This window comes from Sinocyclocheilus anshuiensis, unplaced genomic scaffold, assembly GCF_001515605.1.
Source record: "Sinocyclocheilus anshuiensis isolate Anshui unplaced genomic scaffold, SAMN03320099.WGS_v1.1 scaffold1133, whole genome shotgun sequence".
Classification (NCBI taxonomy): Eukaryota; Metazoa; Chordata; class Actinopteri; order Cypriniformes; family Cyprinidae; genus Sinocyclocheilus; species Sinocyclocheilus anshuiensis.
This window is the reverse complement of record NW_015555792.1, coordinates 119,554-145,610: the sequence shown is the minus strand read 5'-3', so window position 1 is coordinate 145,610 and position 26,057 is coordinate 119,554. Positions and strand designations below refer to the sequence as shown.

Below are 26,057 nucleotides of genomic sequence, written 5' to 3'. Positions count from 1 at the left end.
CACTGGTGTGAGGCCTTTAAGGTCTGAGAAGATTCACGCCTCTCAAGATGGGCTTGTCCAATGAGAAAGGCTGAAATCCCAAGCGGGAGGTTGGAAATACTGGGGAGTTTTATGACCCTTTGTGTGGAAGCATGGTAATTTGCATATGGAACTTGAATCGAAATTACTAAAGATTCTCAGGACACTAATATATTGCCTATGTACCAACATATAATATACACTCTCGTTTAGATCATCAGAAGGCGAATTCATAGATACTAAACATGGTAGGATTACATATAGGGAAGATGACAGGAACGAGTGGTTCCATCATAAGCCTGCATAAAACAGTATAAAATATCAAAGACAACATACACAATGACCTGAAGGATATGTGTGTTCATTCAAAGAAAGGTTTTCCTATGAATTAATTAGAGAAAAGTCAATTTGTACTGTGCATTGTGTCTCTTCCTATGGAAAAGGCAATGATTCTCTCTACTCACATTCCTCTGGGCCATAAAACCAGTGATATCAGCATTAGTTGCCATGGGGACCAGGGGGGGGGCCTGGTGTCGTTCGCAGACATCCTGGCACCCAGTCTATCGGGTGAGGGGTCTGTGACGACTTGTTAATCTAATGAATAACTGATTTGTTAAATCAAATGAAAAATTGTGTTTTTGATTGGTCCAGACGCTACATACTCTATTACAATTATATGTAGACTTAAAATTACAAAGTACTGATGTAATTTGTGATTTTTTTCTAAAAGTGTGAAAATCTTTTAAAATTGAATAAATGTTTCCTCAATAATTAAAAAATATAAATATAATTTTTCTTTATCCTAATGTGACCAAAAAGCCAATCAATCATGCTCACATCAATTAAACTTTCCTTTTGTTTAAACAGCCAATGAATTGTAATTTAGTCTAACAAGGAAACATTTTTCACAGTTCACCTAATTTTTTTTTTTCAATTTTCCCAACATCGTCATTCCAGATCTGCATGACTTTCTTCACTGGATCACAAAAGGAGACATTCTGAAGGGTGTAAATGCTTTTCCCGACCATCATGAAAGTGGATGGGGACCAGGAGGTTCAAGTTCCAAAAATGACAAAAAAAAGCATCATAGTATGAATCATGAATTATACCACATCTGCATGAAATCATCATAAAAGTAGTTAATAGAAGTTATGTACTGTATTCCAAATCTTCCAAAGCCATGTGAGAGCAATGTATGTTGTCACTTACTTTTAAAATTCAGCTTGACAGCCATGGTTTCATTCACTCTCATTATACAGAAGAGCGGTTTGGACATTCTGCTGTAAACAACTCCTTTTGTGTTCTGGTGAAGAATGTCATTCAGGCATTGAAAGACAATACTGAGTAAATGATGACAGAATGTTCATTTTTGGGTGAACAGACTGTAGTAGGCCTAATATGTTTTTTATAATAACCATCGTTGTAGATGGCTGAACTCTTCACACTTCATAACAGCCGTAATACATTCAAATCAAACCTCTGTAAAATCACCTGCTGCTAATTTAAGTTGAAAATATTCAGGTAACGTTTCAGGATGTTGTTCTAGATGAACATTTGCTGTCTCTTAGAGTCCTACACAGAACAATGAGAAAATACTGATTGTTGACATGTTTCTTTGCAAAGTTTTTGCATCAAAAATACTAAAATGAGAATATCTCTAAGATCGCTCTCCTATTTTCAAAAGTTGTTTCAAAAGCTAAGAAAAGTGTTTACTTATAAATAGCTAAGTACAATTAAATGTGAATACTTCTTTATTTTTTGACATAGTATGTACTTTAACTTAAGTACAATGTCTGAGTACTTTTTACACCTGAACCAGAGTTGCACCCGTTTACTCTCTCTCTCTCTCTCACACACACACACGCACACACAAGCACACACACACACACACACACACACACAAGCACGCGCACACATGCGCACACACACACGCGCGCGCGCACACACCACACACACACACACACACACGCACACACACACACACACACACACACACACACATTGTGTTTCCATGTTTTATAGGTTCATACTATAGGTTTTATAGGACTTTTAAAATTTTCAAAAACGTCATTCTGTATGATTTATAAGCTGCCGGAAAAAAATGTCCACACAAGGTCAAAAATTTAGCATATTGCCATGGTGGGGACATTTTGTCCCCATAGTGTAGTATATACCTGAAACACACACACACACACACAATATCTTATATTTTACATAAACAGAACATCAATACTCATATGCAATGAAGTGGGTCTATTCTTTTTCTATCCTTTTTATTAAATGAACAAAACTAGCCACAGCACAGAACTACATCTGACATCAACACAAATAGCATGAGAAGAGGAGATAATGTACACCTGAAAATAAAAAAAAAGTGACTGCTGCATTTGCAGGAGCATTGTCCTTTCTGTCACCTTCTTTACAGCTTTCTCCTGCTCATTTAGGCACTGATGTTTTCCTGCAAAAATAATTTTGGTCATATAAACTGTTTTAAGTATTTCCCGATGGGTGTACATCATCTCGGTAAACATTTCAGTCTAAACCTATTTCTAACCAAAGTGTTACTATAGGTTTTGGCTGTATTTCATAGGTAGACGATTACATAAAGGTAAAACAGAATGTTAAATCATCATACAATCAAGCCAATACTTTACAAAAACTGTTGGTCTGCACAGGAAAAAGTAACTCCACAGGTTTGAATAGCTATCTAACTATCTAAGATCTTTGAAACTTTTGCATTTTATTAAGGTCAAGGTCAAACATTTGCTAATACTTTCACTATGTACTCAAGATAACCTAAAAATAAAATTTCTTTATACAATGTCAGTGAAGCCAAGATGCCATACAAGTTTATTTTCTCTTTCTTCTGAAAAATTTATTATTTAGGCAAATCACTTTAATAAATGTTGCTATAATAATCACTCAACTGAAAATAACAGTTCAGTAATCTTCATGCCATATTGATGTCCAACGATACACACTTTTATGTTTTTGGTCCTGACTTTATAGTTTCTATTCATGTTTATCTGTGTATACTGTATGTGTGGCTGGTGCAATCTTTAATGTAGGCTATAATACAGTTCTACACATAAATTCCTGGAAAAATATATGCATTTTTGTCACAAAGATGTAAAAAAAGGGTGGAAATGTATTTAAGTGTTCAGCACCACTGATGGTTCTGTTAAATACAAAGAAATATTAAATAACATAATTTAATGTCCTCACATGGATTGTTTGAGGCTACATTTACAGTATAAGAAAAGAAAACTAAAGAAGACTGCTTGTTACTCTCTGTGTAAAATCAACATTGTGCGCCATAGATACATAAAAGACACCAGCAAACGTCCTTATTCTTTCTTCTTTTGTAGTTGGTTGGTTTGTTTTCTTTTTTGGTATTTGTCCAAGTTTGGTAGTAATCGTTGTACCTCTGTCAAATTTGAGATTTGTTTACATCAATTTAATGCATTCCATATTGTACATTTGGTCAAACAAACATTTGTAGATCACTAGATAGTTTTTCCTGAAATCTCTCATTTGTGACCCTGGAGCACAAAAGCAGTCTTAATTCGCTGGGGTATATTTGTAGCAATAGCCAACAATACATTGTATGGGTCAAAATTATAGATTTTTCTTTTATGCCAAAAAATCATTAGGATATTAAGTAAAGATCATGTTCCATGAAGATATTTTGTAAATTTCCTACCGTAAATATATTAAAACTTAATTTTTGATTAGTAATATGCATTGCTAAGAGCTTCATTTGGACAACTTTAAAGGCGATTTTCTCAATATTTTGATTTTTTGCACCCTCAGATTCCAAATTTTCAAATAGTTGTATCTCGGTCAAATATTGTCCAAGCCATACATCAATGGAAAGCTTACTTATTCAGCTTTCAGATGATGTATAAATCTCAATTTCGAAAAATTGACACTTAAGAATGGTTTTGTGGTCCAGGGTCACATTTAGTCATATGATGAGGAATGGAGCTTTTTTATGATATTCTGAAGACGTATGATTCTTGTGAAATATTGAATACATCAAGGCTTTCCAATCCTGTTCCTGGAAGGCCACCTTGCAGCAGAATTCAACACTAGTCCTAATTAAACACACCTGAATCACCTAAGATCTTCAGGATCACTGGAAACTTGCAGGCAGGTGTGTTGGAGCTAAATGCTGCAGGACAGTGGCCCTCCAGGAGCACAACTGGACATCCCTGGAATCATCATTCATAATCTACCAATAAGCATATATTCTAAATAAAAATACACATACCCAGTAGATGTACTAAGACGTATCACAACATATAAAATACTTAATTCAAACAGAAATCAGAGAAACAGAATGGAACACTGACCTTACTAAACTTTCTTAGAGCATAACAAGACGGGAACAATCAGTTTAATTGTTTCAGACAACAAAAGTACCTTACTATGTAATAAAGCGTTGGCTGCATGCTGATTATTTCTCTTGCACTTTTTGTCATGCCAATAAAGCATTAAATTATTGAAAATAGTGTTTCTATCAAAAGCATTTACCTTTTCTAATGTTTTGTTTGTTTGTTACAACAGGACTTTTCAGCTACTAAGACAAGAACAGGCCTAGCCAAGTTTTTTCCTGCTAATTTATTTTTGTAGTCACTATTTATTGCAGTCTTTTTTCGTCTTCCTGTTTTAAAGCCAATTACCTTGTCATTGTCTTTTTTCAATGAAATGTATGTGTCATTTGTTTTAACCTTCATATTAAATGGTTTGTATGCGTAATTCTCACTTATAGTCAATACCAGATCTTAATTGACACACACTGTTGTCCAACAGGTAGGTACTTAACTGTTTTTTTTTCAGTTAAGTGTTGGGACACATGCTTAAGGGTAGATAATTTGTGATGGATATTTTAGGTTGCAAGATTCAGAGATTTCCCTGTGCATTTTCCCATCTACGTAATGTACTTAGACCTAAACTAATCCAGACTGCATGTGTATGTGTAGTGGGTAGGGGTGGTATATCAGTGGGGACTGGCCATTTGAAATGTAATAGTTACTGAAGTTGTGGTCTGTCATGTATGGTGCAGGCTGGTAGTAGCAGGTAACGTTATTGGCATTGGGAATGATGTTCTGCTCACCCAGGACTTTAAGTGCTAGAATGGTAATCATATTGAGAGTCTGACGGCGTTCATGCCCCATCAAGCACACAGTGCTCTCATTGACCACTCTCCGAAGGGTCATCAAGTAATCGTATTTACTTTTCTCCTCTCCAATAAAGTGGTTGCGCAGGTATGACTCAATTTTGCGCTGCTGCTCATTCACATCAGGGAAGTCAATAAAAAACCGTGAACACATGTAGCGCTCAAGAGTCTTAATTTCTGTTTCACAGGCAGGTTTGAAGTCCCGGACAAGCAGATTACTGTACTTGAGCAGGCCTCCACCCCTGATCTCTTCAGGGTTGCGTGTCGCTATTAGCCGGTAACGTAGGTGGTCCATAGCTTGCTCAAAGTCACCATACATGCTCTCAGCCAACACTGTAATGCAAGGCAGCTCTTTTGAAGGGCGTATGGGCTCGTTAATGTCTGAAGCTGATGGGTCTGATATCTTGGAAACCACCTCCTCACTTACTGATGACATAGATGTTTCTAATGTATGTGACATCGAAGCTGCAGAGGGTTTCAAACCCTGTGAAAGTGGTTCAGATGGTTCTGCGACTTCACAGAATACTTCAGAGGGGTCTATGACATCCAGAGACATAACGGATGGTTCTAAAACAGGTTCTGAGATTCTTGAAGAGTCTAGATTTGCTGTTGAGGATATGGAAGGTTCTAGTGGCTTTGAAAAATGTGGTGCTGAAACTGTGAGGCTTTGAACTTGTGGTAAGGAGACAAGTGATAATAGTTCTGGAGGTTCTTTAGTCTGTGGACTTGGCACAAGAAGTTCCTGAGTCTGCAGAGTGGACACGGGGTAGTTGTGAACTTGAGGTGATATAACATGTTCAGAGCCTGATGAATTAGTCCCTACCGTTTGTGAGTCAATAGTAAGGTCTGCAGACAGTGGTTTTAGCATTTGAGAGGCACAATTTGTTGCCATAGTGACTAATTCTGAGGGTTCAGTAAGATATTTTGGTGATGTGGCATCATCAACTTGAGCACAAGGCTCAATATCTTTCTTTTTGGGAGAGGCTGAGTTGAGGTCATAACTGTCATTTGCCTGAAGTAAAGGCTCAGAATTCACATTAATAAGAGGTACCATTGCCTGACACTGTGCTGTCTGAACACTTTCATTAAAAGCCTGGTTTATCCTGTTTTGATCTTTGGGGAGATTATTGGGATTGGACGTAGGAATTAGAATAGTGACGTGAGTTGCTTCACCAGTTTCTGGTTCTGAAGTTTGCTCTCGACTTTGAAGGCTTTCCTCTGGTGATAGACTCATGTACAATGTCTTTTCTGAATGCATACCATTCTCTGGAGCAGCAACAGTAAAAGCTCCGGTACAATTGGCTAGTTCTTTAGACTCGTTAGAGTCATTTTCTGAGGCACTGGATAATTCAAAGCGTTTTGTGGTAAGACCTGACATTTTAACCTGCATAGGTAATGATTCATTTGGGTAAGCTTTAGGTGGATGCAAAACCTGACAAGTATTAACATCAGAATTACTTGACAATGATTTTTCTGGTGAACTCTGTACAAGAGTTATCTTTTTTGACATTTTCCGAGGAGGTTTGGGTGAGGAATGTTTGAGAACAACCATTTGTGAATTTTGGCTGTTTTTCTTGGCAGGGGGTGGTAAAGGATACTCTGCATATGATTCTAGTGCTGATTGTGTAAGAAATGTAATAGGAGCAGGTTGGAATGTGCATCGCTCACCAAAGGTCCCGGTTGTTGAAAGACAAGAAAAGTCTGTATGTACCATTTCAAGCCATGGTTGGGATTTATCTGGCTCTATGTCTAACATGTATTCTGTTTTGTCAGAATCTGTTTCATGAATATAAGTTTTAACGTTGGGATTTGTTTCCTTAACAGACATAGTTTTTACCCCAACTAGTTCATTTCCCTCCCCTGAGTCCATACCAGTTTCATTTGCATTTACTTCGAGCAGTGTCTCAGTTTGCAAAGACACATTTTCATGAAGTTCATTCTGTTCCTCCACATGCACCATTACAGAGTGCTCTGATACTTGCTCCATAGATACAGGCGTAGTTGTGGTTTGAACCATCTCTGTTTCAACATCTTTGTCTGTTTCAAGTGTTAGTTCTTGTTCTGAACATTTAGACTGCTCTTTCTGACTCGTTTTACAATAACACTGAGAGTCACGAAAAGTCTGAATATCATCAGTTTTGCAGGACATGTTGATGTCACTTTCCTGGTGATGCCCTGTGTCACAAGAGCTGAGGAGTGGTTCATCCATTAGGGCTGTCTGAATTCCTTGACTTTGAGCTAAAGAAGAGTCTTGGCCCTCTTGCCCTTCCACAATCTTCCTCCTTTCAGCATCCAAATAAGATTGTAGCATACTGTCCAGGATGATCTGAAATGAATCCACACTGAATTCAAACTGGCGTCGTAGAGAGTTGACAAACTTGAGCTCCACGTTCTTACCGCTGTTGTTTGAAAGGGAGATAAGGCTCCAACGGTCATGCTCAGTGAAGACCTTGACCATTTTTTGTACATATGCCTCTTTCATGGTGAGAGCTGTAATCTTATCTTTGTTGACACCTTTAGGTAGAAAGTCCAGCAGACAGCCCAAAACCACCTCCTTGATAATCTGGAAGTCCTCCGGTTTGGGAAGCTCCACACCAAAGATGATATCCAAGTCTTTGTAGCTGGTGCCATTCTCTTTGACCAGCACATGACTGGCTGTAGAGCCATTGAGACGGACATCTCTCACCTTGATCTTCTTCAAAATCAGTCTGTCTCTGACCACATGGATTATGTCTTTAGGCTTGATTTCAAGGGTTGGGAAATTACCCCTACCATGAATGGGAATGACCTCTGTAAGAACTTGGTCCAAAGTCTCCACCTGTTCTTGTGTCAGTTTGTGAAACCGGCGATCATCTTCCATCTCTATTATGTTCACAAGATCTGGGAAGAATACAGAGAGAAAATTGATTATAGATGGGCAACATATATAACATTCTAGTTATGTTTAATAAAGTGCAATATAGTAGCAACATTTGCTTGTCTTTATATGTAATGACCTTTATGCTAAATTAAATGTATTCAGGTACAAAACATATAATTGGTATACATCTAGTTTATAATATAAAAAAAAAAAAAAAACAAGTCTGGGGAATGTTGAGCCACTGGTTCATATATTTCCTCTTCATGGGTAAATTGTTGAGTAGTCTTTTGTGAATAATACTTTGACAAGTTTCGTGGTCTCAGCTTTATGACAACATAGCTGACACTGTGAAGGATCTGAACAAGGAAAGATACGCACTGAAACCAATTGAAATAGTGTTAATATTTCTTTTGTGACTCGTTTGAAAACACTGATGACAGCCTATTTGCACTATAGTCACTAAAAGAATACTTGTTATTCCCAGTCAGAAACATTAGGTTTTTAAAAAGATGTTCACCTTTAACTGAGAGCATGGGACTCTCAGACATTTGGGGGATAAAGAGGCCTATAGTGTTACCAGATCCAGCTTCAAAGCATAAAAAGATTTTAAAAAGCACCAAAGAAGCCACATATAAATACAAACTCCAGACTGAAGCTCACTTTAATTCAGACACTGATTTATGAGCTTTTTAAGGTTTTCTCCAAAACCTTATAAATTGTTTTCCTTGACACAGTATTTTAATATCTAAACTGTTTTTGTTCTCTGTAAAGTAAACTAGTCTAAAACATGGGACCAGTGGAGCATTGAGAACAATCTAATTCTGAACACAAAATAACTCACTGTTGACTTCAGAAAGCACAGATTCTCATAAGTTCAACAGTGGTTCCCAATCCTGGTCCTGGAGTACCTACCATCACTGGACATTTTAGATGTCTCAACTCATCAGCTCATTAGTAAAGTCTCCAAGAAATTCAAATGGATGTCTCATAAGAGAGATATCAAAAATGCAAAGTGCAAAAATGCAGTGTGGGGGTACTACCCTACATCAATGGAGATGTAGTGGAAAGGGTGAACAGTTTCAAGATCCTTGTATCCTTATATATCCGTATTTAAATCACTTACCACCTCTACCCTTGTGAAAAAGGTGCAAAAGGGCACCTTCTTGCTCCTGGCAAATGACCACGGGGGGATGCAAAAGAGCTGGGCAACTTTGGCCCTTAAGTTCCACTTTCCTTCACAGTTTAGCTCCAACCCTGATCAAACTCATCTGCCTGTAGCTTTCTACTAATCCTGAACACCTTGATTAGTTCCCCTTCAGAAACTTGAGCTGCGTCGAGATTCGTTTTGGGAACGCCCCTGCGTGACTGCGTTCTGAAGCACCATTACAAACGTTGTGTTCCTCCCTGCCCACGATATCTGGTGGCGGGGGATACACACGATCTGTGTGTTGTTTGTTTAGGAGCGGAGCATGCATGGTCAGCTCTCGAGGGAGCTGATTGTCATGACTGCGAGTTGCTCTCGCTGAGCACGCTCCGCTCTCGGCTGGCCGTGTTGGATGAGAGCGGCCAGGCTCGCAATCCCACTGGCAGCGGTCCCGCTGTTGCCGAGGCACAGCGTAGACTGTTGTCATGGGGATCGCATGTGGATTTAGCAGAGGGATCCGAGACGGGCTCGTCCTTTTCTCGGTCCTCACCCGCTAGATCCACGGCTCTCTCTCAGGGTTCGGAAGCCCGCGCTGCGGTTTATTCCCCCGGAGATAGAGCCAGACACTTCATCTATCTTCCTATGGATGTGATGAGTGTCGAGACAGAGGAGACTGTGGACTCGCCACCACAGTCCCTCGTGTATGAGGAGCTCATGGAGGTTGTGACTCGTGCTGTAGCCAAGTTAAATATCGGTTGGCCAGCCGAGAAACAGGACGCTCGTCCTAAAACGCTTGCGAGCTATCTCTCCCCATCCTCAGCATCGTCCCTGAAGGCCCCGAAGCTTCCCACCAGGCCCGTTAGGCTTACATCAAGTCTGGTTGGGAAAGCTTATACGGCGGTAGGTCAGGCTGGTGCATGTTTGCACACCATGGCGGTGTTACAAGCATACCAGGCTGACCTGCTTAGGGACCTGGATGACGGGGGGAGAAGGAATCCAACGTGGTAGCTGAATTGCGTCGCTGACGCCACCATCGTCAGGCCCCTGAGGGCAGCCCCACCTGGGGAAGAAAGAATAACACCTCAGTATACGGTGCCCTATCGTCCTCAGTCGTCCGGGTTCTACAGCCGTTACTTCATCGTTCCGAAGAAGGATGGGGGGTTGCGTCCGATCTTAGATCTCCCTCTTCTGAACCGCGCTATCAAATGGCTTCGGTTCAAGATGCTCACCATCAGGCAGATAGTATCTCAAATCCAGTCTGAGGATTGGTTTGTTACGACACCTTTTCATGAAGGCAAAAGGGTGGTGACAAGATGGCGCCGATGTGTGTGGCTGGCCGTCTGCTCTTCCTTTAGTGAGGATTTTGCTCCCCTTTTTGATGAGGCATGTAAGCTGGTTTCTCTTGATTATCCCTCAAAAAATTTAGATGCAGAACAACAGCTTACTTTATTTAATTCTACCTGTACTGGAATTTTAGACTTTATTGCTCCTTTTCGGAGTAAGCAACTCAAAAGGCGATTACTGGAGTCTCCTCAGCAATATGTTCGGCCTGTGATTCCGAAGGTTCTTCAAGTTCCTCCGAGGTCCTGGTCGTCCCTGGTTCATTTTCGTCAAGGAGGAACAAATCACAGGAATCTTCGACCTTTAAATCGGGCGGCTCATTCGATTGGTGACTCAGTGCAGGTTAAGATGGCTCTGATAAATGCTAGATCGTCGGTGAATAAGACATTCATTTTACATGACTTTTTTACAACCAACGATCTGGATTTTTTATTTGTGACTGAGACTTGGTTATCAACTGAGGATGTGAGTCCCTTCTCTGAAATTGTACCTTCAAACTGTTCATTTTTAAACTGCCCAAGATCAACTGGAAAGGGTGGCGGCTTAGCATGTGTTTTTAAAAGTTGCTTCACTTGTCGGACTATAAAATCTGAGACTTTCTCCAGCTTTGAGGTACTGTTACTTCATCTAAAAAGGGACAAAAATGTAGCGATTGCTATTGTATACCGTCCTCCAAAGACAAACAAAGACTTTATACATGAGTTTGCTGATTTTTTTAGGTGGAATTGTTTCGAAATTTGATAGACTCTTGATTGTTGGTGATTTTAATATTCATGTATGCTGCGATACAAATCCGCTTGCTAAAGAGTTTAAAAATCTTATTCACTCTTTTGACTTTGTTCAAATGGTTACAGGGCCTACACACTCCCTGGGCCATACTCTTGACCTTGTCTTGTTACATGATATCAATATTCATGACCTTGAAATTGGTGATTTAAGTTTTTCAGATCATAATCCTGTGATGTTCACATGTTCTATTTTAGATCAGATTGTTAAAACTAAGAAGCCTATTATTTGGTCACGTATGTTTAGCTCTACCTTTAGTGAGGATTTTGCTCCCCTTTTTGATGAGGCATGTAAGCTGGTTTCTCTTGATTATCCCTCAAAAAATTTAGATGCAGAACAACAGCTTACTTTATTTAATTCTACCTGTACTGGAATTTTAGACTCTATTGCTCCTTTTCAGAGTAAGCAACTCAAACCTAAGGCAGAGCCATGGTTAAATACTGATACACGGACTCTTAGACAAGTATGTCGAAGTGCAGAGCGTAAATGGAAAAAGGATAAGTTACATGTGTCGTTGGAGATACTACGTACTTCATTAACTAACTATCAAAGAGCTGTGAAGGAGGCCAAATCAAAGTATTTCTCTGACATCATAGCTAGAAATTATCAAAGACCCAAGATTTTGTTTTCTACAATTAACTTGGTGATAAATCCGTCAAATTATCTGCACTTTGATGACCCAGTTGCTTCTTGTGAATGCTTTTTAAAGTATTTTACAAACAAGATACATGACATTAGACAGCTTATTGTCCCCATAAATTATGATCCTTCTTATTTTTCGGCTTGTACCTCATCTTTTAATGTTTTAATCTCGATAGACTATCTTCATAAACTGGTTATGAAGTTAAAACCAACCACATCTGAAACTGACATTTTTCCAGCACGCCTACTTATTCAGGTTTTTGATGTTATTGGGCCTTGTATCTTAGAAATAATAAATAAGAGTCTTTCTGTTGGATTTGTTCCAGAATATCTAAAGCATGCTATTGTTAAACTATTGTTGAAAAAATCTAATCTCGATGTGACAGTTCTTTCAAATTTTAGGCCAATTTCTAATCTTCCTTTTATCTCTAAAATCCTTGAGAAGGTAGTTTCTGTCCAATTATTACATTTTTTTAGACGCAAATGGAGTTTTTGAATCTTTGCAGTCTGGTTTTAGGAAACATCACAGTACAGAATCTGCTCTCTTAAGAGTGTCAAATGATATTTTATTATCTGTGGATTCTGGGAACTCTGTAATACTTCTGCTGTTGGATTTGAGTGCGGCTTTTGATACGGTCGATCATGACCTTCTTATCTCTCGTCTTGAATATTGTGCAGGTATTAGAGGTCATGCACTGAACTGGTTCAAGTCTTATTTGAACAATAGAACCTTTTCTGTTTATATAAATGGATGTTTATCCTCCAAAGCGCGTCTGACTTGTGGGGTTCCACAGGGATCTATTCTTGCTCCCATTTTGTTTTCTATATGCTCCCTTTGGGCTCAATTTTTAGAAAACACAGAGTACTTTTTCACTTTTATGCCGACGACACTCAAATATATGTGCCCATCAAGCAAAATGATAATGCTGGTTTGTCTGCCCTAACTGCCTGTTTGTCAGATATTAAGGCTTGGATGTCCAATACTTTTTTGAACTTAAATGAGAGTAAGACTGAGGCAATTGTGTTTGGTCCATTAGCTTTTTCTGGCAGTCTAAATCAAGTGTTAGGCAGCTTAGCTGCTTATGTAAAACCATCTGTTAAAAACCTGGGTATTGTCTTTGACTCTGTCCTGCTATTTGATAAGCAGGTAAATGCAGTTATCAAACCGTGTTTTTTCCAGCTGAGACTACTGGCCAAAGTTAAAAGTTTTTTTTAACTGAGTTTCTGCAGGAGCGATTCCCCCCTTTGAACCCATAGAAGAAGTTTCGGTCAAGTTTCTCACGCTCAAGACTATCTTTCTCCTCGCTATTTCTTCACTTAAAAGGATCGGGGATCTTCAGGCACTTTCTATATGAGCAAATTCCAGGCATGATTAGGGCATTCCTTTACCCGAGGGCCAGGTATGTCCCTAAGGTGCCCACTTCTTCACCAGGCCCATAGTAGATCAGGCATTCTGTCCTCCCCCGTTCCGTTCCCAAGTTCTCTCTTCGTGATGTGCTCATGAGATACACACACAGGCAGGGACTTGGTAGTATGGCGCAGTGGGTATTCTCGTTCCCAAAGCGAATCTCGACGCAGCTCGAGTTCCTGAATGGGAATGTCTCTAGGTTACGTATGTAACCATGGTTCCCCGAGGGAACGAGACGCTGCGTCTCTTTGCCATACTCCCTGCATCCCTGCAGGCGCTACTTCATCGAAGCTGACTTGCGCTCTGCCCGATGCGCTTTTATACTTTCTGGTGCTTACGTCACCCCGCTCGTGACGTCTCGCTGCTCCATTGGACTGATTTTACACGTGCTTCAGAACGCGGTCACGCAGGGTCGTTCCCAAAGCGAATCTCAACGCAGCGTCTCGTTCCCTCAGGGAACCATGGTTACATACGTAACCTAGAGAAGTTTGTTCAGGTGTGTTTGATCAGGGTTGGAGCTAAATTCAGGAAAGTGGATCTTGAGGGCTAGAGTTGCCTACTCCAAGGCTCAGGAGTGCTGTGATTTTGCCAACACTTGCTGTGGAGCAGTGACACTGCCTCTTTTTGGCAAGAAATATGACATTGCCTGTGACTGTTTTGAGCTGTACTGAAGCAAAACCACGCTCAGCAAAAACTTATATGGCAGTAGTTCCCACAAAACTACACCTTTTGTATATCTCTCTAATTAAATATACCTGATTCAGGTTATCAGCTCATAAGTAAACACTCCAAGGCCTGAAATGGGTGTGTGAGATAAAGGAGACATCCAAAAAGTGCAGTGTTGCAGGGGCTCAAAGAACAGGGTTGATGACTACTGTTCTACGGCATGGCCAAAAAAAAAAACCACTCATGGTGTTCATGAGGGCAGTTTTCACAGCACTGCACATATCAGTGAGAGTCAATTAAAGATGATGCAGGACTGCCAAGCTTCCCACAGAGCATACGATATCATTTGTGGTGACTTCCATTGTTTGCAGTGCAAGTCAGTTGCTTCTAAAAGGTTTGCCCTTTCAATTGTAGGAGATTGGTTTGGACAATTCAATTGATAAACAACAAACAGTGTGTGTAAGAGCAAACTCTGGCCAAAAGCACCTACAACAGGCATGTGAGTGTCAGAAGTGGACCCTGGAGCAATGAAAGAAGGTTGCCTAGTCTGATGAATCACTCTTTCTTTTAGATCAGGTGGATGGCCAGGTGTGTGTGCATTGTTTACCTGGAGAAGAGATGGCAGCAGGATGCACTATGAGAAGAAGGCAGGTTGGCATAGGCAGTGCTACTGTATGCCTAGGCAATGTTCTGTGGGGAAACATAGGGTCCTGGAATTCATGTTGATGTTGCTTTGACATGTACAACCTACTTAAGATTGTTGCAGACCATGTACACCTTTTCAGGGTAATGGTGTTCCCTGATGGCAGTGGACTTATTCAGCATGATAATGCACCCTGTTACACTGAAAAAACTGAATGGAATGGTTTCAGGAATGGTTCAAGGAATATGATGAGAAATTCAAGGTGTTGCCTTGGCCACCAAATTCCCCAGACCTCAGTCTGATTGATCAACGATGGGATGTGCTGGACCAACAAATCCGATCGATAGAGGCTCCACCTCATAACTTGCAGGACTTAAAATAGGGATCTCCAGCCCTGCTCCTGGAGAGTTACCACCCTGCAGACTTCAGTTCCAACCCTGCTCCAACACACCTGCCTGTAATTATTAAGCAACCTGAACACCTTGATTAGCTGTTTCAGGTTTGTTTGATTGGGGTTAGAGCTGAAATCTGCAGGGTGGTAGCTCTTCAGTAGCAAGGTTGGAGACCCCCTGACTTAAAGGCTCTACTGCTAATGTCTTTTTGTCAGATACCACAGGCATGGGTCCTAGATGGGTCCAAGAGGTAGCACTCACCTTCTGGCTCTTCCTCCAGTACTCAGACTGAAACAGACAAGGTTCCCCAGAGGCTTTCGGCGAAGATTTGGATCGGTGTGGTGAATATTTCTTAAAGCCTGCCCACCACGCCCACACCTCCCTGAACCTCCCGACCATTGCCTCAACAGATGTGCCAAAAAGCTCTGAAGAGAAGACTGGCGCTTCAAGGAGAAAGCTCTTTTCTTCCTCCGTTATGTCAGCTAGGTTCAACCACAGATGTCTCTCTGTGGACACCATCACTGCCTTAGATTGACTGATCCTGGTGGCTGTGTCTGTTTGGTGGCCCAGAGAGCTAAGTCCGTAGTGCTGCGCAGCTCAGCCACGACCTTTAGGGCAAACCCTGGCCCTTATCCAAATCTTTCAGCAGATCAGCCTGACCCGCTGCTGCATATGCCCTCCCATTCAAATGTTATGGCATACATAAGGGCTTGGATGGCAGAGTCAGAGATTTCCAAGCAGACATATATCGACATATATTTGTGCTCGTGCAATCCCTACATATTGACATAATTTGTGTGTTAAAAAAGGATAAATGTAAGCTGAATATGGTTTCCTCCACAATCTCTCTACCTCAGCGTGGAGATTAGGGAAAAGCGGTAGACTCATGGGAGCAGGGCAGTAGTGTCCAGACAGAAATCGCTCATTGAGCCTTCCATGAGTGAACTCCCATCTCTTGCGCCACCAGTACAGATGTAGTCTGTCCATGGCACGGGCTATAATGTTCAACAGCTTGTTATATGCGGGACAGGCAGGCTGAGAGGGCTCACTCATAACATCTTTGCCCTACCTTTGCCCTGTGGTTTGAACAAACCAGAGGAAGCTTGGGAGCATTTGACATTGTACATTGTACTATTAGAAAGTATCAATTATAAAGCAAGGGAGTGGAATGAGGACCAAGAGAGTTGGCAACAACACAACAAAAATCCATGCATAGCCCTTTGGTATTTATGGCCTGATATACACATTCATGCCCATGAATATCCAAAACAGTTGCTTTACCACAAAGTAATTATCTATTTTGTTAATTATTTAGAATAAATAACAAAGTATAAATATATGAATATTCTTACCTAATTCTGCAATTAATTTACACGATCATGACTTTCACAAGCCACACAACAAGAAAATAGTTACTGTACTTGAGAAAGGTCACAATAAATGAGGAGAAGCATTGTGGAAAATAATACGGCAATCTCAGACATCCAATCCGGATGGATTAAATTCTCTGAGAACCTCTGAGTTACCCAAGCAGCAGTAAGAGTTTTTGACTCACCATAATAAACCATATAAAAGTCATTTATCAATGAAGCTGCATGTGTGTGCAGATAGAATTACCATATAATTATTTTTCTATGACAGCTTATTTGCCATTATTTTGCAAACTCTTTTTTATGGCATCACACGCACTGCTTTTCCACTGGGGCTGGTGCCAGAGCTGGAGCCGGTGTTCGGCCAAGTGTGGCACTCCTTCAGAACTGGCTCACATTTCCACTGGCAGGGAGCAGAACCCTCTATGTCTCCAACATGTTACCGCAATTACTTGTTATCTCTTGCAGAAGGAGAGTGTTGGTCTCTTCTGCTGACCACTGCTGAACTGACATATCTAATTGGAGTGTTAATGTTGATTTACCTTAACTCCGACAGCTTTTAAAAATGGTACTTTTTAAACTGTGGTCCACATACTGACATCATAGGTTCCCTTGTTCGAGACCAGCAAGGTTTTGGGTCTGATTTGGAACCAGGATCTAGTAACTGGCCAAGGATTTTTTTTTAAGTGGAAAAGCACAGCCCGTAGATATGCTGAGAATGTGGAAGTGACCAGGGGTAACAAGATAAAGGAGACAGGACTCCCTCGTCACTGTAGTGATTGGTCGGTCAACCCACAGACATGGCGTCATTGCTTCCAGGAATGGTCATACTCAAGACATACAGTATGCAATAGTTAGATATCTCTGGGGTTACATGATTAATCTAAAGGTCACTTCAGCTGCTGCCCCTTAATGTTTTCCAAAGTTGTTTGTCCTTTTGGCAATGTAGGCAATCATCTAATGGCGCTTTTCCAACGTCTGTACTTCCTCAACAGACAACGAAACAGCCACTTTTTGGTTGTTAAAAAAGGTGTGCTTGCTCAAAACAGTTGCGTTCGATCCTTCGCTGACTGTGCTGATTTAAATCTAGCGTTTCTGTTGTGTTTGTGTCGCAAGTTTAGTGACGCAGGTAGTGACGATTCTCTCCAGCCAATCCTTGATCAGTAGAGTTTACATGTCACGTTTTGGTAACGGTACGGTTCACTTGGAACCTCAACCGAGGTGGTACTAAAAAAAGTACCAGGTACCAGGTACTGTACCCAGTGGAAAACCCCCCAAAAGTGAACTGTACCGTGCCGTACCGTGCCGTACCATGCAGTGGAAAAGCGCCGTAAGAGATGTTCAACTAGACACACATTGACGATAGCACTTAAAATTCATAACAAATGAAGTTCTAAATGCAAGTTCAGGAAAATGATCTCCTTTTGCAAATTATCAGTTTCAGAAGCCCTTTAGTGTCCCTTGCCTTCTCATTCATCTGTTAAACAAACAGCTGTTGAACTGTATAGTTTGGTCTCTGTAGTTGTCAAATGTGTACTGATACCCAGACCAAACAGAGGTCTGCAACCCTGCTCCTGGAGACCCACTGTCCTGCAGAGTTTAGCTCCAACCCTAATAAAACACAACTAAACTGGCTAACCAAGGTCTTTAGGACCACTGGAAAAATCACAGGCAAGTGTGTTAAAGCAGGGTGGAAAGCAGGACAGCGGGTCTCTTGGAACTGGGGTGAAGACCTCAGAAATATTGCTTCATTAAATGGCTTCGACAAAGCCGGCTACTACACATAGGGGCAGATTTACTAAACTAGGCAAATTAACCCGAGAGCGCAATTCCAAAAAAGCACTGATGGGAGTGGAAAGTTCTGCAGTTGAGCTACTGACAATGCGCAAATTAAAGAACACAGATGCAACATCTCATTTACATAATGACCAACGCAATCTAAAAAGAGCAGCACAAATTATCGTAAGGATATGTTTGGATAATGTCTTCCTCTGGCATTCCAAATACATTAATACGAGTGGAAAGAATTCATGCAGCCATGTCAAGCACAAAGTTGGTTAAGACATGCTTTTTTAGTGTAAATAATGGTGCAAATACCAGTAAATTGACTAGCGCAAACCTTAGTAAATTATGTTGCACGATTTATGTAAATACTTTCCTCCCATAAATTTTGCATCTGAAAGGGACACTCTTACAAACTTTCATGCTTCACTAGTTTAGAGTATGAGAATGTAATAATTAACTTCATCGAACCTTGTTTTACACATCTACATCTTAAGTAATTAAAATAACACTGACGACTAAGACTTCAACAACCATAATCGATTCCTCTTGAAATAGCAGCTTGAGCACTATCCTTATAATTCATAAGTAGCCTGTAAGACATAATCTTCTACTGACCTGAAATAAAGGAGGCTATAATCAATAAATTATATTTATAGCAACAGGTTAACATGCTTGTTTGCAATACAAAAGCTTTTATTCTCTCCCACAGCCACTGTTTAACCGGGGTTCTCTTTTCTCTACCACCTCTACTTTCTTCTCTACCCTGGAGCACTCTTTCTATTTTCCTCTTCTATCTTTAATTTCATCACTACCGAGTTAGTTATCTCTTCCTCCGCAACTGCAGGAGTGCTCTTTCTCCCTTCTATCTTTAATTTTGTCACTTCCACAGTAGTGATCTTTCCATATGGTCCAGCAGGAGCTTTCTCTCTTGCTCATCTTTAATTTCATCACTACATCAGTGGTGAACTCTCCCTCCGCTGCCATAAGAGCGGTTTCCTTTTTTCTACATTTCCTCACTTCTGAGGTTGCAACAGTGTCAAGTTCATATGAAAAAAAAAACAAATTCTGAACATGACAACATAAAATTGTAACACAATGTAACAAACACTAAGTAATTGATGTTTGTTGAAGTGCTAATTATTATTGTACTATTTATTTTCACGTACCATCAATATTTTGGTAAATACTTATGTCATATAATTATTAATTATGAAATATTGGTTTAGTCCAGATCAGTTTTTGTACTAATTTTGCATGTTTTTTTTAAAGATGTCTTGCTTTTGCAAGGATGAGAAGATTCTAGAAGCCTCTGTAACATTATGAAATATTCTGTAATATTCTAGTGCTTTCTGGAACATTCCAGAACATTGTGGGACTAGTCATAAAAAAACAAAAAACATCCATTGTACACTTCTGAATTTTTGGACGGCTCACTTTTGGTAATGATTTATTTTATGATTTAACTGTTTTTAGCTCACTATTATGCATGTACCATGCCATTTCTATACATAAATCATAACAGATTAGTTGATTATTCAGCATCTCAAACTTAATAAAGAAACATTAAAAATAAAAGTGAAATAAAGCTTTTATAAAAAAAAATTAAAATTAAAAATTAAAAATTTGCTTCACAGATCTATTAGTTGGATTTTAGATGACTCAGAATTGTCTTTAAGATTTTAGCCAAATGGCTTATTGTCAGCATAATGAAGTGTGATTCAAGTATGATTTTACACACATTCAAGTGTATTCATCTGTTTCAGTCAGGAGGCGATCACGTTATGCAAAATATTCCCAGCTAGTAAAACATATGTGGGCCATTCCTGAATGTGTTAGTTGGGCTGTAAACAAATGTGCTGCTACTACAACTTGATTAGGGTTGTTTTATTAGACTAAACTCTGCAGGAAAGTGGATCTGGAGGGCCAGAGTTGTTCGCTCCTGCTATAGACCATTTTATAGGGCCTGTCCCAAAACCCACACTGTCAGTCTTGGCCACTAGAGAGTGCCATACACGAGTGCAAGACTATCGCAGGTCTGACAAATGCCAAATCTCAGTGCCCTTAACACACTACAGCCACACCTGTGGTCAAGTGCAAAGACCGCAAGTGTGGGTATTTGGACAAAGCCTAAGACTGCCCTGGAACAGTAGTATCCTATTATTCTTCATGTTCAGGAACTTATGTGCCAATAAACTGTAAGATTTCAAGGAAAACCTTCCAGCTGAATTAGATATTACATGTAATTAAGTAGTAAAACATAAAGTGGTGCACATTCTATTAGTGCAGAGATGTATGTGTACTTCTTTTAATCACTTAAAGCACCACAATTAAATTGTGCCATGTGTTACACAGAAACTACTGAACAGGCAATTAGAAGTTTATTTATATAAGTGCAAATTATTACAAATGAAAATGTGTAAATAAAGCTCTGTAAAACGTTACTTGCGCTTTTACAGCTTTATGTTGAAAGTGTGACCCATTGCTTAAGCAAAAGTTCTATGCACATTTGGGGCCTTCACTTTACGGCCACTTGAACACTTGGGCCAAATACTGGAAACATGTGATGTATGCAGACCAGTGATGAGAAACAAAGACCACAAGTGTGGGTATTGGGTCAGGCCCATACTGGTGTTGATTGGTTTGGAAAGTGACGTCACTGGAACTAGTTATCAAACTCATTCAGAACAATAGCAGGAGCTATTTGTGCCCCCAAAACGGGTACGGGTCAAGGAACTGTTCTAGGCCTGTTTGGCTGGTGAATTTTGAGGATGTACATGAAAAATATATGAGGATGTACACTGAGGATGTACATGAAAAATAAATGACAATAACATGTTACTGTGTTTAGAAGACTGAATGTTTGTGTTCACATAGAAAATTCTACATCTGACCTGTTAACACTTAGATTGCACTTTTCTTGTTTCTCTTTATGTCATTTGTGTCCTAAATGACATACTTTACACTATGCACTCAGTGCACTCTTCTGTCTTTATAAAGTTATTTTATACGAGTCTGATACAGCTGCCACCATTAAGAGCATAAAGTGTCCAAGACTCCACACATAATTTTTCAGTTAATTAAGTGGTATTTAAAATGCAGTTTTTCATAATGAAATTTTCAGTGAATACACAAAGCTGACTATTTATATGACAAATTGGTATTAAATAGTGCATATAATTTAGTGATTTTAAAACTGGTGTACTGCATTAAAACTGTTAACAAACAAGCTATATATGCAATTTATAGTGTATAACATTTATATATTACACCTTTTGCCACAGAATACAATGTGTGGAAAGTACAAAATTAAATTAATTGATTTACTTGTTTGTTTGTTTTCAATTTAGCCAATAAGAAATATGACTGGCTGGTAATATTAGCCAGCAAACTAAGCAGCAACAGTGATAACAGTGCTAGGAAAAGTTAATTGGGCCCGTTTCTAAAAAGTGCATTTAGTACAACATTATGAGTAACTGGATTGTTTTAATTATTTATGAATCTATCCTGGTACTGCCTCCTTCATATATTCAGATCTACAGCTGTAAAAACAAACAAAAAAACATGTAGGTAGTTATAGTCTCCGGTCGCAGGGATGTTTCTTCCGGTCTGTTCCAGTGGTGCGCACTGCACTGGGAAAAAGGCATTTCAGTTTGCTGCTCCTAGTGTGCTAATGGTTTTGGCATAAAACATTTTTTTTTTAAATAATTTTGACCCACACAATGTATTGTTGGCTATTGCTACTGGTTTGATGGTCCAGGGTCACAGATGTTTAGACATGCGCAGTGGCATTATAGTTCCTTTATCATTATGTTCACTTCCTTGAAATGCTCTACAGAGCTGCATTCATCGTGGCACTGAACATTCACTGTAACCTGATGTGTGGGAACATGCTTGACCAAAATAAACCCAGCTGCCCCTAACTAAAATCTGCTTCTGTAGCCTGTACACCAGACAGCCAACGAACCTGGCGGTCCATCGCGACTGAGTGGGCGGGATAGACCGGGTGAGGGGGCGTCGTGACGCGGCCCGGTGCCTAATGACGTCATAGAACGACACGTCACGACAGTTCAATCAATCCCACGGAGATATAAAGTCAAACACCTCAAATAACTGTCCCCGCGATTATGCACTTGTGCAAAAGAGCTGTATTAGTATTTTCGGTGCCATCTGTCTACAGACACACGCATAAATGTGGCCAGTGTGACGCTACAGCACCCCCGCCCCTCATGCGCGCAGTCTCCCGCAAATAAACCGCTGTGAGTCATCCGAGTACTTCTGCTCATCCATTCACAGATACACGCCAGCAGCTTCCAGAAGAAAAAAAAAACACCCTTCCTAATGCATGATGCCTCTTGATGCATTTAAACGCGTAGACTACATTTTGCCCGTATTGTGTTGAATAGCATCCCTTTTTGATCACCATGTACAGTTGCTTACATACCAAGTGTATTTAAAGTTCTGATCGGTCAGAAGCAAAAGAGATATGACATTCCCAAATCACAGGATGCGTGACGTAAACGTTAGATCAAACAGCGCGATTTTATTACGAGTGCATACAAATCATTTGTGCATTCGATTGAATGGTAAACATGGTGTCGTCATCACTCGGCTACCCTAAAAGTATTCACTTGTTTCATTATTTCCATAAATCAGAGTTGCGTTGCTAGTCCAACATCATTCGAGGGGTTTTCAAACTTTGCCAATGAAAACAGTGCACTGTAGCGACCCGCAAGTCAAAACTTGACACTACTACAGTACAGACGCATCATTAAACGACGATTATTAATCTAGTCATGTGGTGGGGTTAGAAGGCAAGTCGAACGAGTTCAAGTGCACATAAAGATGGGACTTGTTCAACTCACCGCTGGATGAGCAGAATCGTCGGAGTGGCGGCGCGTCAGTGGTGATCTCCAGGGTTCATCCGACAGTGATCTGGTCGTTGGCTCAGTCGTTTAGGGTTCATTAGGCTGTATTCCGAAGCTGGGCAGTGCTGCAGGAGCCGGTCGCTGTTCAGGCGGATCGTGGTTCTGAAACTCTTAAATATCCCACACCTTCTGCTCTCTCAGAGCCGCAGCTTAAAGCAGTTTCCATGGCGACCTGGCGTCAGAGTTTTGAGGTAGTCCACGCAGCGCGAGCCACAACAATGGCACGCATCAGAAGCGCGCGCATCGAGAGTTAACAGGTGTCAAGTGCGCGCTCATGCATGCGCATGTTGTGTTATTGCGCGACAGTTGCATCTGAGACAGTCTGTCTAATCTAAAAAGGCGCATTAAATAAAAGCAGGTGAGCGTCATTAAAGGCCTGTGAAAAAAAAGATCTAGGAGCACTCAAAGTTTACATTTCTTAGTAGTGCTTCGTTCGAAAATGTGATTGTTATATCAAGTGAATAATAATTACTCAAGCCTCGGTGACTTGTGCGCATCTAGAGATGATTGCACGCATAAGACTGCATTTCTCACAGGTAAATAGAATGTTCAGGGAATTCAGAGGATAAAGGCGATATCTTTCATCTTTAAACATCTCGTTTTACAAAGCATTGATGCAGTTGATATTTGTGCGCAATTTGTAAGACCCACACTGCCATTGATTATACTGCAACACAATAACTTTCCCACTTTATTTTACTTCAGCTCAAATCTGAACGATCAGTACCTTGAATAGGCCTATAGTTTAATATGAATCACATTGTCAAGTATAAGTAATAATCTGCCGAGTATGACAGATGCGCTTTCCTGGCAGTGAGCTCAGAGATGCTGTGCACAGGAGCTGCAGTGCTGTGTTATATCAGCCGGCCAGTGACTCATCCCTCTCTTGCTCTCATGATGTAGAGACGCAAAAGCAAGCATCAATCAACCCCTCCCTCCTGCACACGTCAAGGATAGATCTCTGCAGTGAAAGCCCGGACAGACTTGTCGTGTCCAATGCATTAGACACTCCTCACTGGGACTCTAGTTTAGTTACATTTCTGGACATATGGATTACAGCCTGACCAAACACTCTAATGTGTAATACTGTAATGAAATAGAGACTACACTTTTTTTTCTTTTAGAAAATAAGAAACTGCTTTCAAAAAGTGCTAAGCGTTATCAGGAGATAATTTATATCTATATTTTGCCTCCAGTTACAGTATTCTTTAATATGCTTATGGCTAGGCTACGTTTTACTGGACATTATGAGCGTTTCAAGCATGCGCTCTCGGTAGATGATGGCAATTTGCGAATTTCCATAAATAGATCCGACGTCACTACGCCCGTCCCTAAATGGACTCCAGCACAGTATATTAGAAATGTCTTGTTGGCGCCTGGGCTTTTCGCTGAGCTCCCACCCAAATGCTTGTGACGTCACGGAGGACGCCGTCGGTGACGCGGGTGGTACGTAGCTCTCTGCTGAATTCTGCTCGATGAAACCAAAACAAGCGTTTAGAATTAAATATAAAGCGAGCAATTGTAATTGAGGAAGCTCAGTTGACGCCTCAGTTCGGAGTTATTATAAGAATATCAGCGAGAGGGCATAGTCTTGTTTTCAATCTGTGTGAATGGGCGTTTAAAAATATTAAAAAGCTACCATTAAAATGTCATCACTTTTGTTTATGTCATAAGCCCTTAGGTCTCACAAGCATTTGTTTAAAAATTATTTAAATAATTGCTTTAAAGAATAGGCCTATTATTTTATATGATTATTCTTGTTCTGCACAAGCATAGTCATAACCAAAATATTGATTTTGTTCTCTGCTAATTACAGTCGAACCTAGCTATACTATCTAAAATATATAGTAAGGTTCTTCCATATGAAAAGCTATGGTCATTAATAAATATTCTATAGTAGTTTAGGTAGCAACTTTATTTATGAAAAAACTTTATCAAAATATTATTTTATTAAAGCAGTGTAAATTTCATGGAACATGCACAAATATACAAAGGAACATCCCTTTGAAATACTTGACTTTTGAAAGACTGCTTGGCCAAATTAGATGTTGTATAAATATAAATGCATATTAATAAAAAATATATATATTCAATGCACATCATCTTTCTTCAGCTGATTTAAGAATACCTTCCCTGCTGAAAAGACCAAGCCATATTGTGTTGTTTCTGAGGCACTGGGTCTGCTGCAAGGGTTAAGAAGGGTTGTGTGCCGGTAGTACAGTATCCAGTACAGTAAGCAGTGTGTTTATAACACCAGTATGTCACACTGGTTTGTTTGCATAGCTAGTTAATTATTGACAGTATTGGGTTTCAATATATAAAACTTCCTTTAAGTGACTTCCCTTTGTTGGTTTTCATTGTTCTTTTTACAGTGATATAATCAAGCTCTCCTTTTTTAGGCTTCCAGCTCTGCCTTATATTATAGACTTCAGAAAACAATGGATCTAATAATCATGACAAGCAATAATACTGTTTATTAGTGGTAACATATGCTATATAAAGTCACGTTAGCACTTTATTTTACAGTCCTGTTCCTCGTGTACAGTACTTCTCTCTCCAGAGGAACATTTTTACGGATCATCTTCCTCTTTAGACTTCAAGTGCAATGGTTATGTTGGAATGGAATACTTGCTATGACTTATCGCATACTGCCTACTTATTAGAAGTCGAGGAGGTACGTTAGGATTGTTTCTAGGAATAAAGAGTTTTTGGTGCCACTTTATTTTACAGTCCTGTTCCTCATGTACATACAATGTACTTATTATAGTAATTACAATAACTAGGTAATAACTAGGTACTAACCTTAAACCTAACCCTACCCCATGTAGTTACATTATATTACCAGTGTTTTCTTAGGTAAGAACACTGTAAGTATACTGTAAGTATGTAAGTACA

General features: G+C 39.9%; 1 protein-coding gene across 1 annotated transcript; it reads right to left on the bottom strand.

Annotated features, from left to right (window-relative positions):
* Window positions 1–3,939: 3,939 nt before the first annotated feature.
* On the bottom strand, window positions 3,940–23,320 carry tent5d (terminal nucleotidyltransferase 5D). The gene is made up of 2 exons (XM_016469036.1): window positions 23,100–23,320; window positions 3,940–8,080 (listed from the first exon to the last, which is right to left on the bottom strand). The coding sequence occupies exon 2, from the start codon at window positions 8,058–8,060 to the stop codon at window positions 4,971–4,973; it is 3,090 nt and encodes a 1,029-aa protein (XP_016324522.1). The 5' UTR covers window positions 8,061–8,080; window positions 23,100–23,320; the 3' UTR covers window positions 3,940–4,970.
* Window positions 23,321–26,057: the final 2,737 nt, after the last annotated feature.